The sequence below is a fragment of the Strix aluco genome, chromosome 7 (genome assembly GCF_031877795.1).
Source record: "Strix aluco isolate bStrAlu1 chromosome 7, bStrAlu1.hap1, whole genome shotgun sequence".
Lineage (NCBI taxonomy): Eukaryota > Metazoa > Chordata > Aves > Strigiformes > Strigidae > Strix > Strix aluco.
Window position 1 is genome coordinate 40,359,131 of NC_133937.1, and position 17,471 is coordinate 40,376,601.

Genomic DNA, 17,471 nt, shown 5'->3' on the forward strand with positions numbered 1-17,471 from the left:
ACAAAACCATGCTGCTGGGAAGCAGAAGGATCACGGGATCCACCGCAGAACCACGCTGCTGGGAAGCAAAAGGATAACGGAAATAAAGCACCAGGCCGAGGAGAGGGCAGCGAGGGTTTGTGAAGGCATCGAGACACCCCCATTTCTACTGAAATCCAGTGGAACTCGGGTCTGAGCCTCAGGCACCGCAACCAGGTGAGGAAAAACAAAATCTGGAGATGCGGGTGGAGGGGGAGCAGTTGGAAAAACATTCAGGTTTAACTCTCTGTTAAGCCAAACCTGGAGAGGAATTACTCTGTTTCGAGAGATCGATTCTGGGTGTCATCATACACCCGGCCCCTGAGGGGAAACCACAGCATGGGCCACGCTGCTTGGGTGAAGTTTACAAACTACAACCTCCCCACCGCCTTTATTTCCCTTTATACCTCAGAGTCTGCAGGACACGATTCAATTATTAATAGAGTAACAAAACCAGCCAACTCCACGCTGTAGCCAAAGTGGTGTTTAATGCTTCTGCTTTTGGAAGTAACGATTTACAAAATACAAAGGTAAAAATATTAATTACATCGTTTTAACCTGAATTAAAAACAGACCATGTGCCTCTTTTACTATATACATGTGAATAAAGCATCGCTCAGGTTATTTTGATACAAACCACAGTATTAGGAAATATAAAGAGTATATAATTTTTATCGATAAAACAAAATTTCATAGTTATACAAGGTGAAGAAGAGTCTTACAAAAATAATTTTGTGGTTCTAGCACAGATTTGACACAAATCTGCTTTAAGGAAATATTCACCTGTCCCAACCTGCATGGCATTTATCACAGTAACTTTATGACAAATCCTGAAACAAATTACAAACGCAGGACATTTATTTTTAAAAATACCATTATTACAAGCCTTCAAGTGTATTAAACTCTTAAACTACAATCTGTTTTCACGCTGGCTGATTTATAAATTTGCCCCATTTGAAAGCACAGAGTAAGGAATCACTTCCTAGCCCAGAGCTTGACTTGAAAGTTTATCCAGAAGCATCTGCATTCTCATCTGTGAAAAAATGAGGGGCCCGGCTGCCGTTTCTGAGGAGCTGAACACACTTTACGAGGAGGAGAACGACGACCAGGACCAGCAGCTGGTTGCCAGGAGCCAGGGGAGCAGAGACAGCGCAGCTCTGCCCCGCCAGGCCATGGCTGCTCGGGCCTAACCTCCCGCTCACAAAGGGAGCGGCTTTGGGAAACTTTACACAAAATGTAACTGAAATGTACATCTATCCAGAATACTTTATTTAGCAGCAGCAGCGTTCCCAGAAACGTGGGAATCTGTTCAAGTTTGTGTTAGGGCTTACAGCCTCCCACAACAAGGAGAAATGTAGAACTCTTAATAAAAAGGTACAGCGCCGCTGCCCTTCTGCCTTGAACTGCAACTCCCAAAGGTTCCTTCTTTGGGTTTTTTTATATTGTAAACCAGCTCAAGAAAAACCAAAAGGAGGGAGCTGCTATTTCTGACAAATACTAAGAAGAGTATCCTTATGCTGTGCAAATTAAGTGTGAGTACACTTGGATTCTAGTCATACAGGAACTACTTCAATATTGAAGATACCAACACTTAATAAAAAGAACAAAGTCAAGCTTAACATTCTCCTGATAGCCAATACATTTTTTATATCAACAAAATTAGCAAAGAAAAAAAAATACTGTTGGAAACTACAGACATTTTCATAATTTCTGTGCTATCTGATATTCAGGGCTCAGCTGTGAGGCAAGAACAGGTGCCCAGAGCAAAACCTGATATAAAATACTGGGTTTGTATTTGTAAGTCATTTTTCCATCCAACACGTGTCCTGTTTGTTGGACCCTTCCCGTGTGTCTGCCTGCTCCTCATCACTAGAGCATCCCAGGTAGTGAACTTTGACCCAGCCTGGTGCTTTTGCACTTAAATAATTAGGGATGATCATCCTGGACACTGAAATGTTAGGGATGCAAAAATTAAAACACTTATCGGCTCTGAAGGAATACAAAGATACAGACAGGCTTTCATAGAAATCTTTGCTGAGAAAGGCGCCGCGTTTCTGTAGCAAAAACTTTTTTTTAATACTCGCTCTCATTACAAATTATGTTACGATGCAGCAAACTGCCAAGGGGTTTTCATTCCTTTTGTATTCTAATATATTTTATCGACAGCAGTATAACTACATGAAAGTGGCAACTGGGACAGTCTGCAAGTGAGGGGAGTTAACTTTCCACTAGCTAAGCTATTTCTACACCCCTTTTTGGAGCTCACTCTCAGAACAGATGAACAGGGGAACCGAGGGGGGTTTTATTTAAGTATTATTATAGAATTGATCTGACATATCGTCTACTGGGTTCCTCCAGAATGCAAAAGGCTGTATCTAAAAACCAACCAACCAGAACCCTCCCTGTGACCACTTCACTCTAGTTTCTAGAGCACAGCGTTTAGGTGGTCAAAATGCACGTGTGAGTAACGTAACTACTAAGCAGTTAGGCTCAGTGTAAGCTGCAGCAGTGCATTCTTAACAGTGTAAAGAAACTACACCAGGCCCACGTTCACACTGCAGGTAAGAGAGTGAAAAAAAGGAGAAAGTTCTGTTTTGTTCAGCTGTAGAGCTGCAGTAATCTCCAAGGACAGTCTCGAGAGTCAGGGTGGACAGTGTAATAAAAGCCCTGCACAGTGTACAGTAACAATGGGAAGACCGATACAAAAAAATTACATTAAAATCGAACAGTGGTATGACTTCATCAGTCTCTGTAATGCACCCACAAACTATGACCTGTCCTGTGATTTATGTACGGTAAGATTTTACAGAAAAGAAGTAATGGTTACTCTAAAAGGAGAAGAACTAAAAAGAACGTGGCACAAAAGCTACGAGGACTGTAAGGAAAACCAGTTGGTTCTTGTTTTTACCATATTCCACTCCAGATTAAAATACAGTCAAGTTTAAAGCAAAGAGAAAAAATACATACACAGGTATCTGTGAATTCTCACCATGGTAAGACTGGAGGTCTTTTGAAAAGCAGCCTTTTGGTTTGATAATCCAGATGTATCCCCTGTGTTAAACATGATGGCAAACTTCTTTGCTCTAATATATTCTAGCTAAAAACTGTTCCATCGTGGAGTCCAAGTCTCCTTTCGATATCCTCCTCTTTGGGTACCCTAAATTTTGACCATACACTGTTCTACTCATCATTACTTGATGAAGCATCCCAGGTTTTGAGTCATTTCACAGTAACTAAGCTTTCAGATATCTTTTGGCCTTTTACCTTCAAGCAGCTATTTCAGTTTTTACAGTACAGGAACAGGCTTAGCCATCTTTTTTTTGACCTCAATTATTACCAGGATTTTTAAAAAACAAGGGTTGGAAAATGTGGTGAAAATGAACTGTCTGCAAAATATGATCTGGTTATCCTGATAACAAAGACACCATTTCAATCTTTGGAAACATTTTGTATTGTTATTTTGCACTAGTTGATAAACTCTGCTCTCAGTACAGAGGACTTTGCTCATCCTACTGTCGTTTCAAGTGGGGATACGTTCCTTTCGAGCTTGGGTAGACACTATTGCTTGCACCAACCCGTGCTGGGAGTGGGAGGATTAAAGATGAATTTTAGATCTTCAAGGTTAACAGGGACAATTTTTAAAACCGCTGTGTTTCTCAAAGACCTGATCTTTTAACAGATTGTACTGTTCTTGTGATTGAAGAAAATTGAAGTGTCTGAAAAATTTTCCTGTGAAAATTTTTTTTTTTTCCCCGATGCAAGTAAAACTTATATTGGATTGGAGGAAACTTATTCTTTCCTAACCAACCAATCTGTATGCCAATTGAGTGCAGGTCTGCTTTACACACTTATTTCCTCACCTATTATTTAATTTAATTCAGTATTTATATGATATTCATATATTTAGGAAGATTATCTCCTTAGTAACAGTCAACTCAGTGCTGGCTACAAGTCCACACACAATGCAGGAAGCATTCTAGGACTCTGAAAAATCTTAGTCTAAGGATTTTGCAGTCTGATAGACCCCGCTGGGAAACTAACCTTTCAAAGCCTGTCACTAGATTTCCGCAGCTTTGGAGCTACAGTTTTAATTTTAAGTGGCTACTGGCTGCTCTCAGACCAGGAGAGGCCAAATGCTGTCACTCCTGCTGTACCTGTTTTGGGTTGAATTCTGCCCGAAAGCGGAGCGGCAGCAGGGCACAGCAATAGCTCAGCGGTTCTCCCGAGGGTGGGGATCACCTGCTTTGTGAACTTGGGCAGGTCACAGCAATTTCCCTCCAGGGCCGAGGGTAGCACACACGCTGCCAGGCAGCTCTGAGCGCTCAGGACCCTTCTGCCTAAACCAGAGCAGCCACCGAAGCGTCACAGCCAAACAGCACAACGCGGCTGCCTGACAGTCTGAAAATCTGAATGTATTTAAAAATTGTACAGTCCTATACACTGGCAAAACGTAGACGAAATTATTTGTGACACATGCCAATAAAATTATGTTGGATGACAAGTTCAAGACTTTTTAAACAGATTTGTTCTAATATCACAATAACTGGAAAGACAGGGGGTGTCAGAACAACTTTGTGAGGACTCCACAGAGCGGAATTACTATTCACCTTCACTTTATAGAGGGTTGTTCAAATAATATTCCTTTTTCTATTAGATATTTACCTGCCACATTCACAAACTCTGCTTTTTATAAATAAACTAGAAGTATAGTGTGTAAGATACCTGAACTGGATGCGTATCTTGGATTTAAACATAAGTTTCAAAAGGATTTTTACTGGCCTTCACAGCTGCAAAGCTGAATCACAGAATCACCTAGGTTGCAAAAGAGCCATCGGAAGAGCCATCTGAAAATGAAGAAAGCTCTGTCCCCTCATTCCTGCCTGCATGCATAGGGCTGAGCTCAAACTGCAGGCCCCGTACCCATGAAAATGCAAGGACAATTTTCCAAGAGTATCAGAGAAAGTGCCCAAGAGAGACAGGAAAATCTCTTGTATCAACACAACCTTTGGCCCAGCCCCATGTAAAGGCTGGGCCAAAAGCCAGATCAACTTAACTAGTCTAAAACATTAAATCAACCTTTTTTTTTGGTTTTTTTGAACACATACTGAGCTACCTTAAAAGCAGAAGCATTTTTTCAAGTGTAAAAACAATGATATCCATACTTGTCCACTGAGAGAGTAACACCTAGAGCACTGCTGAACACCACACACAAATCCACGCCGTGGGTGCAGACATCCAGCTGCACAGGGTGCATCTTTAGAATTCAAATTCAGTGCTGCTGCACTGCTGTCTCTCTACTTCTAGAAGCCCAGGATATGACTGAAGTGTCCCTGAAACAACAAAATTTCATGTCACTAAAAATTATCTCATCAAGAACTGTAGGTTTTTTTCCTCAGGATACGTTTTCAAACTTTATTTTAAAAGAAACTGACAGTTCCACTAACTGCATCACAAATGTTCCCTTTTTTTTCCTTGAAGGACTAGTGTACAACTAAAAAATCTGGACAGTAAAGGGACTGTTCCGTGTAAGGCGCATAACTGAGTCAAATTGAAATTAAAATATAGAGAATACAGGCAATTTTAGCATCATACTTGTATACCTTATTCTATTCCACCATTACATGTTTAAAGATTTTGAGGACAGAACAGAAACTTACTTCCAAACTAGTTTTAAACTTAAGTCTGCATGTGTTTCTATCACATTGTATTTGTTTAAAGAATGTATCCACAGTCACACTTTTAGAACACAAAAAGCATTACATCTGGTTACCATGTAACACAGAAACATCTCAAGGATGATGATGATGTTCTTCCCGCCCCACAATCCTACCAAGTTTCTTTCTACTTAACCACTTCTTCCTCTTCTAAGTCCCTGCCTAGTCAGTAACACATTGGTCTGAAGAAAGCTTACAAAAAATGCAACTAAAGTAATACTCTTTTCTCAAATTGTGGTTTAATACATGTCTATTTTATCTCAAGTTCATTACTAGACCATAGTTAAAAAACACAATCAGCCTAATCTGATTTGGAATGATGATATTTGTACTCAGTCATAATTTTCCAAAATTAAGTGGTTACTGATACAGAAGAATTTTACAGACTCTAATGTTGTCACTGTAATTCTAGAATACATCAAAACTTACTTCCTAATGTGCTAATTTGGGTTTTAATCCAAAAATGTTCTTCTCTTTTTTGGGTTGTGGTCCCTGAGATGTTGTCCATGCCCCCAAAGACAGTAACACACGGGGAAGGTTCAAATTTGGTAAAACACATACATGGTCATACTGGTTTCAATATTCCTAAAGTCAGCCCTGGATCTGGTTTCGATTTTATTTTTAAAGATGAGCAGAAATAAGTTAACACAGTAAATGTCTTTTCAGTCACAGCTCCTGACTTACGACAGCAACCTGTCTCATAGCATTCAATGGAAACTTTGCCATTAATTCCATCAAATCACAGATTTTGCTACAAACGTTCAGCGTTTCTGAAGAAATGCATGGCATTCCCCCACACCTCTCCTCATTTTGGGCTCTGTAAGGAATCCTGTGTGATGGCTCAGAAGGATACAGAGGATGCAAACAAAAGTCAAGAGTAGCTCCCAGGTATTTAAGAAACTTCCTAAACTGTGGTTAGACAATCTGCATGAAAAACATAACTGTAGGAATGCTGTAACCTCTTTCACTGTTATCAGCCACTATCTCTTGAGGGGGTTGGCTTTCTATTCAGGGCTAAAGAGTAGTTAAGGTCACAGTCATCTGTTAGAGGGAGATTCTAGCACTACTGCTGCAGCATTACAACATATGACACAGTGCCAAGTCAGAGCTGTGACTGCAGCCTACATAAGTAAAAAGAAAATACAGGTTTTAAACAGCTTGCTTTGGAGTGCCAAGAGGAGCCAATCTGAATTGGCTCAGAAGTCAGCGCCATTCAGCTGTCCAAATGCTTGCACGGTTTTTCAGAAAAGTCAGGTTGTCTGTACCAAGCTCTGATTGCTGCTGGTTCTTTAGCTAGCTCGATTAAAACCAGCTCTGGTGTGTCTACAGTCTAATATTTTTAGGCTATGTCTAGTTGTTGGAAAGGAAGTATCCAATTAAGAGGTAAAACTAGGAGATAGAATGGGATTCCTGAATATTTTATTACAATCCAGTAAATCAAGGAAGATATAAAAATGGGGTAGAGGAAGTTGTATGTTACTGTTTGCTTCAGTTACTTCCTAAACTCTGCTTTTTAGAGTGAATTTGAAAAATGTGTTTGCCATCTCCATATTTTCCAACTGCTGCTGGAAACATATTAGTTTGTGCTCTGCTGGTGTACCTCCGAAACGCTAAATCAATCTGCCTTCTTTTATTTACATGCTTTATTCCTGAGAAATGTAATTGCGGTTTTTATTAACTTTATGTTTTATGGATCTAATACTTAAGAACAGGTCTATCTTTTATGTCACAGAAAGAAGGTTAATATACTTACAGATTCTCCAGCAATACATCTTGGGCAAGGCTGGGCAGCACCTCTGCTTCCATGGTTTTCAAAAATCTAATGAACAAAAACATACACAAAACCATCAGGAAAAAAAACAAAGGGAGCAATTATTTGCAGTTTTATTATAAAATTTATTCTGAATGTGTTCTAAAAAATAGATGTTGACAATGTAAACGTACCATGGCATTTTGCTTTGTTTTTGGAGGCCAAGGACCGTAGTCAGGGGAGATTTTCTGTTTAGAATCCAGCTCCATGGCACAATCAACGAGGCAAGCATCAGTCTCATTTGGAATGGTTTCTGACGGCTTGCACGCTCGCTTCTGGAAGAATGAAAAGCAACATTTAGACATCTTCACAAGCATAGGCCATTGAATACAAGTTTTCAGGATTTTATTGTTTATGACTGATAGGGATGTCGCATCCGTTTGGAAGAACAGTAAGTCAGTAAAACGTGGACTACCAGGCACTAGGCCAGCACACCTAAAGGTTGTATTTAACACCGTACCTCACGCTGGATGAGCAGGGAAACCTGCTACATGTCTCTGTGCCTCAGTTTCATAAACTGGGGATAAAATGCCACTGGAAAAAGAGCATACCTCACCCTCCGTTCATGCTTAATTTAGGATGGTGTTTATCAAAGGAGCAGATCATGGGAAGTTGTGTGAAATGACCAATTAAATCAAGGAAACGGAAAGAAAACCCTGAAGCCAAGTCAGGCAGCTACGAAGACATATTTTGGAAAGACATTTGTATCCTCTTCTGAACACTGCTACCTTTTTACAGCTTTCCATTGCTATATAATCACTTTCATGCTCTTGAAGCTCTAACCCGAGCTGTGCTTGTTCTTCCACCTCCAGAGGCAGGGCTGGCCTAACCAGGCCTGGCTCTCACAGTGCTCAGCAGTCCCCAGAAATCCTGCTGTGCCGCTCTGCGAGAGCCACCTCAGGAACTGGTGAGGGTAAGATGTGAGTCTGGGGAAGACACCGACTGGAAACTTTAAGAAGAATATCCTTGGCCTGTGACTGCTATCCCAGGCAACGGAAGGACTACCTAAATCCCAGGGGCTCCTTGAAACTGTAACAGCAAATTAACAGAGAAATGGGAAATTTCAAAACTGACGCAGACGTTTCAGGGTCTGACTCTGAATTCCAAGGAGATACACATGCTTTTGAAATTTTTTTCTGATGCCTTTCTGAACAAACTTTGTTTAAGGAATAACGGTACTCGATCTCTTTCACAAGCATCTGATTTCACAGGCAGAAGATGTGTTGCCACAGAACTAAGACTACTGAAGCACAGAAACTAGATTTAAAATTTGAATACGCTATGCAAAAATAAAATGGATCAATACAACAGGAACCTCAGCGGAACACAGTTGAAACGAGAACACTATCAAGGAATACAGGATATTTTGGATGGGAAGTAAATCAAAAAGTGAAATATGTATTGTACTAAGAAAGTGAATAATAGAATAACAAAAAGTCTGAGAAGGTCCTCTCAAGACAGACCGCCTTCCACTGGGAAAACATTCTCTTCCCTTTGTTGCTGAAGAACTCGTCCTTTATTAAAAGGTGCCGTGTAGTGGTACGGCAGCGTAACGTGCGAGATGAAGGAGAAAAGGAAAAAATGACTTACTGCCACACATCAGAAGGAATCTGGCTTATTAAAAATAAATTCAAGGTATTGTTGTTTGGGGGGGTTAAGATACGTAGCATCGGGGACAGGAATTCAGCATACAGAGTAGATGGGGGACAAATGTATCCTACCAATGCCAAGGCAATTTGTGGAAGTTTCTAGCAGAGGCTGGCTTCAGGGAAGACTTCACTCCCTGGAATTCTCTCTCTTAGGAAAGAAACAATCAATCCATCCTGCCTGCGCGCAGAATAGACCTAGTGCAGGATTCAAAGAGCCTGTGATTAAACCGACGAGCTCGCTATTCAAAAGGCAAGCAAGGATTTCACCAAAATGACTACTTTTTTGGGGAATGAACATGCTACCTCCAGCTTGGAAATGCAGTTTAAGACAAGCAACAGCAAATCATATACTGTCCTACAACAGGTAGGAGACAGGTCTCTCTGCTGAGAAGATACTCTGTAGCTTTTTTTCCAGGACCTTCCAGCTGGAAAAGACCTGCACATATTCACTGATGCTGAAAGGATAAAGGCCTCACAGATGCTGCTTTTCATAAACAGAGGAACTAAACTGGTGCAAAAACTACCTACATCGAAATAACAAACCTAAATGCAACGGAAAATATTTTAAGAAAGACTACCACTTTTTTTTTTATAATTTAGGTTTAAGATCTGAAAGATGCCCTATAAATTTAATACATTCATCACATGCAATTCCTGTTTTGTTTACCACATTTTTAAAGCCAGGCTTGCTTCTGGTTTGTGTCTCATCACCAGCCATCCTACAGGTATAATGCAGGTCTCCATCCAGCCCAGCTTTACTTCGTTTAGTTCCCCTGGGTAGCTTTATGAGGATGGCAGTGTGTAGATGCTCCCCGTTTTATTAGGGCCCAGCTCCCTGTTGCCAGGAATGCAGGTGGCTCAGTTTGGGGGAGCAGAAGGAAGGTGAGGTCCCTGCAGGTCCCTGTTCTGGGAAACTCTGCTTGCAGTCCAGTCCAAACCAGAACACGCCATGTGAGTAGCCTTGAAAAATCTGTTATACTTTACCGGCCTCGAAATCCTTAAAACCAGTACGAAATCAGTAAGCTCCATCCTAAAGCAAGTTTCTGAAATACACACAGATAACCACACCAAGGTACAAAAGGCAGAAGGAAATCCTATGTTCATATATATAACATACAGTAGGAGCTGAGGGAGAGCCCAAAATCTTCCCCAGTTACAACACCCACTAGCACAGGATGCTGCATGACAGCAGCAACAAATAAGGGGATGATTAAGACTTCAAACTAGTTGTTCTCCCCAGACCCAGGGATCAGTCTGGCCCTGCTTGCTTCGGTTAGTAGGGCCGAGTTCTGGGTCCCCTCCCTGAGTGGCTGACACAGCGGTAACATCTCTGCAAAGGCCGGCCACAGTGTTCCTAACGACTCGGCAACGGCTTAAAACCAACCAGGACAGAATCCCAAGGAGAAGAGCGACAAACGTTCTGGTATTAGACCTAAAACATGCAAAGCTCTGTACAGTGACAAAGCAAAGCACCTCGTCTGCAGTGCCACTCGCGTTCACGCCGTTAGCTAAAATCAGAAATAGCTGTCAGTGATTTAGCTAAGAAATCCCTGCACCACAGTGAGCAGGTACCAGAAGGCGGAGGGGACAGTTCGATTAGCACGCATCCATCCCCTCGCATCCATCCCCTCAGCACTCGGAAAGGTTAAGCGTAGGTGTTTCACCTCGGGCCGTGAGAGCATGTCACTGCAGCACCTCCACTGGCCGCTTAAACACATCAAGCCATGGTGACTCAGTTGTCATCTGGACCGTAACCGCTGTTATAGAAAAAAAACAACCTCTGATGTCTTGTCTACACAGAAAATATCCTGAACTGGAATAAGAAAAGTTCTCTTTTAAAACCACCTTGCAGAGCTTGACTTATGTATTCTGCTGCCTACAGAGGTAGCGACAGCAACTCCGAGTTGCTCTATGTCACAGAAGTTTCAGAAGAATTTTATCTGGTCTTCAGACAACTGGCTCATTAATGCCTTCGTTAGTGGACAAGCTGCAATTCATGGACTAGAAGAAAGCTACTACTGGCCTCTCTAACCTCAAAAACAGGAGGAAGAAATTTTTTTTTTTAATATATAACCTTGTCAGTCACCATCACAAAGCTCACTGGACAGATGCTTCTCTTCTCCGCACATGGCGTTTCTCTGATAAATGAGGTTAGCCCCGACTACACCAGTTTTTAGTCATGTCACACACAAACAGGGATGATCAAGTAACAGTGGGGGAGAGCATGAAAACAAGGATAAGTTTTTCCTGGAACTCCCGTTAACTTTTGCAAAGTTAAATGGAGTTTAACTGTATTTACTTTTTGCGGTTTTGCAAAGTTAACAGCTGGGCACTTCTCAGGATGAACGAGCTGTACAAGGTGGTGGATGAGAGACACCTTGTCAGGATGAATCTGGTTAGAGACATACACACACTCGAGCTTAGCTGGAATGGAGAAGTATTACAGAAGCCCAGCGTATGAATGCTAAACACACTGTGAGGCACATCCTGGAGCTGGGAGAGCAGGAAATAGATAGCATTAATAATGCCACATGGTATCACAGAATCATCTCGGTTGGAAAAGCCCTTGAAGCTCCTCCAGTCCAACCATGAACCTCACACTGACCGTTCTCAACTCCACCAGATCCCTCAGTGCTGGGTCAACCCGACTCTTCAACCCCTCCAGGGATGGGGACTCCCCCCCTGCCCTGGGCAGCCCATTCCAACGCCCAACAACCCCAGCTGGAAAGAAATACTTCCTAAGAGCCAGTCTGACCCTGCCCTGGCGCAGCTTGAGGCCATTCCCTCTTGGCCTGGCGCTGGTTCCTTGGGTCAAGAGACTCATCCCCCCTCTCTGCACCCTCCTGTCAGGTAGCTGTAGAGGGCCATGAGGTCTCCCCTCAGCCTCCTCTTCTCCAGACTAAACCCCCCCAGTTCCCTCAGCCGCTCCCCATCAGACCTGTGCTCCAGAGAGGGTAAAGAGGTTATCAACCGGGAAAAAAGAAAAAAAAAAAGCTTGTTTGGTGAAATTCTACTTAAAATTATGTGAGCGTACGCGCAGACCCCCTGTCTCCAGGCAGACCAAAACCTCGATGGCACGTAGCACCAGCTCCGGCCAGCGGTACCGGTCCCCCCGCGACCCGCACGCAGCCCCGGTAACAAGGGGCTGGGGAGGCCAAGGGCCACCGCCACCTCCCGCCGGCCGCTCCCGCCCGCCCCGGCGGCACCACCGCCGCGGCGCCGCCAGAGGGCACCGGCCGCCGGGCCGCCCCCGGCCCCCTCACAGCCGCGAGGCCACCGTCCGCCTCAGAGCCCTCCTCAGCGCCAGCGCCACCCCCCCCCCCGAGGGAAGCGCCGAGCCGCCATTTCCCGCCGCTTTCCCGCCCCCCGCGCGCGGGCGGAACTCACGCGCTCCGGCTCCCCCGGCTCCGGCTCGTGCGCGCGCAGCGCCCCGCGCCGCCCCCGCGCGGGCAGCGGCACCGCGGCCATGATGGCGGGGCGACACCCCCCCACCCTTTTTTCTTCTTCTTCCTCCTCCTCCTTCTCCCTCCTTCCGCGCTGCTTCCGCACCCCGCGCTGCGCCCGCGGCCCGGCCGGGCTCCGCCGCCTGCCAGCCCCGCGCGGGGCGGGGCCGGGGCGGGAGGCCGCCGCCCCTCCGCCGCGCTGTGGGAGGCCGGCGGGGGGACATCGGGGCCTTGCGGACCGGCGCCGCGCAAGTTTTAAGGCGGCTGCTCCGCGTTTATTTGCGCGGGCGGTTAGGAGGGGGGCAGCGAGGTTCCGCGGAGCGGGGTCCGCGCCGAAGGTTTGCGCCGTCAGCCTGCGCGCGTCTGACGTGAGCAGAGCTGCGGAGGGGAGGGGCGACCTGACGTCACCCGCAGTGATAGTTTCACGAATTTGCGTTTTATGAACATTCCGAGTGTTCCTTAAATCGGTAGGAAAAGGTTTAAAAGCTGGGCAGCAATTTCAAGTGGTCTTCAAATAGCCGGTGACCTTACTCTAAATCCTGCGCTAAGCAGGAACTGGGTTGGATGCAGGACAGGCTTTAATTTTCACTTTTAATTTCTTCGGGTTTTGGTGGCATTAGAGACAACAAGAAAATATTATCCGCGACCTTTGCGTCTGCGACTTCATGTAATTTACGGTCTAATTTCCGTGCCTGCAGGCTGCAGGTAGGCCAGAACATCAAAGAACAAAACCCACATAAAGGGATGACGGAGGCTGCACGTGTGTGGGGGCTGGAAATAGCTTTAAAGTTGGCACAGTGGATGGGAAAAAAAAAAAAAGATATTTCCTAGGGAAGAGGAAAAAAGCTTGCTCTGTCTCTGTGCCGCCTACAGCAAGGTCAGAAAAAACACCACCTAAACTGGTTTTTGTCTGTGAAGTGTGTCAGTAACCTTTCTGTTAACAGCGGTCAGAGTTCATCCGTTGACCACGGCTGTTGCCATCAGCGATTTGAGCTTATTTTGTAATTAAATCTTTCCCAAAGAACTAAACCTCCTTTAGAGTCCCAGGAAAGATCAGAGGCCACGTGGAAATTACTACTAGGAAACTACACGTGCCCAGCATCGTGTGCATTACGAAAGCTGGGGAGTAAGGAGTTTGCTTCCCAGGTGTGACGCACTCGGGACTGAACACAGAATTGATGAGAACACCTTAGTGTAGCTCCTACTTTTTTTTGGCAGCAGTTGTCCTTCTCCAAAAGAAACGTTTAAATGCTGTGTGATGGTGCACTGAAGATCTCTGTTTTCGCGAGTGTTTCAGCAGTGCTGAGAATAACGATTATGGCTTTTAGATTTGGGGACCTAACCACAGGTGAGGGACTGACCGTTCCAGGGACCTGCACCAGCCTGGTGGCCTCGGGCCGCTATAAGGAGCTGAAGGGAGCAATGTCTCAAACATTCATCGACACAGAAAACCTCAAGGACAAGCTGTGGCTTTGGGATTAGTCTAAGGGATGTCCCCCAAGGAAGCGGGAGTGTATGGAAGGCTGCACCCCCCACCCCCTTGCAGTCGCACTGACAAACTCCTTAGATGAACCTCAGAGGGGCAGACATGGACTGAGCGAAACCCCATTGTGCAAGCCAGACACCAGGCTTGCCCTGCTAATGACTTGCTAATGACTAATGGGCCTTCGCCATTGAAGTGGTACTAAGACCTGATAAGAGGTGAGCTTCTGGGATGACTGATAAGATCTCTGGGAACAGAGGAAAAACCAAAGCTGGGCAACGACCGACTCAACTGGAACCCCCGCTCCACCTTCTTCCTCGTCTCATGGAAATCAGTTTCTGGAATCCCTGCCCCTCCTCGTCTAGTATGCAAATCAGCAGATACGATGAATTTAAAAGGGGACAGAAGCTTTGCGGGTGTGCACCCACCACCCAGGATTACTGGACCTGAGACAAGGCTGGATCCAGGGGTGCTGATCCCCATTTCCTTAACTCTTTCTCTCCTTCCTTTTTCTTTCCTTTCTTTTCTTTCTTACAGATTTCTAAGAGACCACATTGCTTATTATCCTTTTCCAAGTTTAAATTGTTCTCTACTGCAAGTAGAACATTTTAACGGGTCGTTTGGTGTCGTTTCACCTTGATTTAACCCGAGGGGATCACAGAACCCTGACTCTCTGGGCTTCCAGTCCGGGTTGTGACAGCCACATGTTGCCCTGTTCCTGCCTGGTACAAGTCACCCCTCCTGCTGGAGCTGCCCATCATTATTTCAGATTAAGTCCCAGGAAAGTACCTGAGTTTTAATACAGAAATATCCAATTGTCAAACAGAATCGTTTGGAAGCTTCCAAGGATCACCTGAAAATTCCCACCCACCACAGCAGAAGGTCAAAACCCGAGAGCAGTCCGCACAAACTGCACAGCGGTCCAGATACTCGTTTCTGATTAATTTGAAAACGATCAGCAGAAGACTCTTTTCTAGAGGATGGCTCCCTCCTTTAATGAAGCGAAGGTGTCTTCTGCACCCTCCATCTCCTGCCAAAAGGGGGGAAAACAAAATGGAAGGGCGGAGGTGGGACTGAGCAGAATTCACCGTGCTTGTTGCTCCTGGTGTTATGTGCTGCAGATAAAACCAGAGTCCTTCATTTCACTTTTGCTGGGTCGTGAGGCCAGCGCGGGACGATATCCTCAGTCAGGGGGGTGTGATTTACTGCTTGGCTTTTCTGCTCTGCTAAATTGAGCTGCTTTGCAGGAGAAAACCCGTATTGTCACGCTATCCCTGGCATTCATTCCTTCTGGAGCTTATTCTTCACTGGGGATCCAGCTGTACTTACAGTATATGCTCTGTCACATTCTTTGAGCCTGAGGGCGTATCACCAAAAAATAATCCACAGATTTAAAATTTTTTTTTTAATTTAGCATTTGACATGCCTGATAGAAAAATAACCCTAAATCTGGGTAATCCACTTTGCAGAACATCTGAAGCATAAGCCATTTCAGAGTTTGAACCAAACCCAAATCCATTCACATCAAATCAGATTTATTTAATTATTTCAAAGCCACCTTCCAGTTCCACCTCCAGAGCTTATTTATGTGTCTTGCCAGTACAGCTAGCATTGTGGACTGGCCTCCCGTTTATATTCACATGTTTAGAACAATAGGATGCCCTGTAAAAAACACATATTTTGTGACACATCCATCTAAATGTGTCAGCATACAGCAGGGGATCCTTTTCTGCAGGTGCAAGCCTTGCAAATGGCAAGTGCGTTAGAAAAGTCTCATCTGCCGTAAAAACTGCGGAGTTCAGTGTTACCTGTGTGAGCAGAACGAAGATCCATTCTCTCCCTCCATGGATATTTTTCTGAGGAAGAAAAAGCTGAGCTTGGTAAAGGCTATGATAAGGAGTATGAAAGCTCAGTTCAGTAAGTCACAAAGAATAGTCGTGCAGATCCAAAAGGGTGATCTTGTAGAGTGATTAATTGCTTATGCTCTGAAGACTGCATGGCCTGAAGTAAAAATGCAAATGCTGCAATCACCAGATTTTAAGAGTTCGGTAACAAAGGTAGAGGAGATATAATTTACCAACCTTTCCAAGGCATCTTGGGAACTAAGAGGCTAGAAACAAAAGGCATGCTGCTCTTTACATGAAGACACCTTCAAATGTCTTATGTTTTCAGTTAGGGATGCACCTTGTCTTCTGCAGGCGAGATCTGACTGAAAAAACCCAACCCTCCAGCAAAAAGATGGAGAGGTGCTTTGGTTGTCAGAAATAGCTTGTTGCCATCCACAGACTCAACTATATTTGCAACTTGCTAAATTCAGAGACCTTCACTTCTTGAGACTTTTCTGAGTTTTATCTGAAGTAGTTTGCCCTTTTTCTTGCAGAGAAATTACATCGCGCCACCCCAAAATCCCATTCTTAGATTTGGTGTTCTTGTATCCTGAGAAACTGAGGACTCACAAGTCTTTTCATTCTTCTCTCCATTTGCTCAGTTTTTTCCCTTTCCTCAGTTAAGCTCATTTGCTAAATGTCTCTCCATGCCTTCTCTGCTGTTAACTCCATCATTTTGTGGAACAGCAGGTAATTTAAAAGGAGAATAATTTCACAGAGTCATTTGTATTTGGAAGAGACCTCCTGAGGTGGCCCAGCCCAAGATCCTGCTCAAGCAGGGTGCCTAGAGCAGGTTGCCCAGGACTGTGTCCTGTGGGGTTTTATCTCCAAGGATGGAGACTCCACAGCCTCTCTGGCCAGCCTGCTCCAGAGTTTTGCCACCCTCACAGTGAAAAATTGTTTTCTTGTGTTGATATTTACCCTTAGTAAATAGATTTAGCACTCACAAACCTGTCAGACCTTCCAATCTGTTCCTTTGCACAGCTTGTTGAGTGCTGTTAGAGAAAGACTCAGGACTGTAGGAACTCTGCAATTACAGACATGCTCGTTCTTTGTCACACCTTGGTCCAAAGCTAACTGATATCTTCAGGTCTTCAACTGGGACCTTAATTTTACCATTTTCCTAGACGAAAATGTCAGTATTTCCATGTTTGCTGTACTTGAGTCCCTGTTAAAGTCCCCCTCATTTTGTTTTATTCTGTGTATACAACTCCTACTGACATTTAATCAAGAAAACTAGTGACCTCTCATAGCCTTTTCCCACTGCTATTATACTAAGACCTGACATGTCTTAAAGTGAGTTCATGTCTTTTTTCAGAATATTTGCTCTTTGTTTTGCAGTGTTCATACTAGACAATCACTTCACCTCTCACTCCTATACATTCTTCTAGACCAAAGTGGTTTTCACTTTATCTTGTGTCTTGCATCCAAAAGTCAAAATATTATGCCGGACCACGTTTGCTTACCA

General features: G+C 44.3%; 1 protein-coding gene across 1 annotated transcript; it reads right to left on the bottom strand.

Moving 5' to 3' along the window:
- Positions 1–487: 487 nt before the first annotated feature.
- Positions 488–12,768, bottom strand: C7H10orf143 (chromosome 7 C10orf143 homolog). Its single transcript, XM_074831551.1, has 4 exons — positions 12,579–12,768; positions 7,677–7,817; positions 7,486–7,551; positions 488–5,348 (listed from the first exon to the last, which is right to left on the bottom strand). The coding sequence occupies exons 1-4, from the start codon at positions 12,657–12,659 to the stop codon at positions 5,319–5,321; spliced, it is 318 nt and encodes a 105-aa protein (XP_074687652.1). The 5' UTR covers positions 12,660–12,768; the 3' UTR covers positions 488–5,318.
- Positions 12,769–17,471: the final 4,703 nt, after the last annotated feature.

Excerpts from the sequence above, each read along its gene's own strand:
- C7H10orf143 (XM_074831551.1), bottom strand. The coding sequence starts at position 12,659 with ATGGCCGCGGTGCCGCTGCCCGCGCGGGGGCGGCGCGGGGCGCTGCGC. Across the intron at positions 7,818-12,578 it reads AGCCGGGGGAGCCGGAGCGC|AAGCGAGCGTGCAAGCCGTC; the intron begins GTGAGTTCCGCC and ends TCATTCTTCCAG. Across the intron at positions 7,552-7,676 it reads AAACAAAGCAAAATGCCATG|ATTTTTGAAAACCATGGAAG; the intron begins GTACGTTTACAT and ends TTTGTTCATTAG.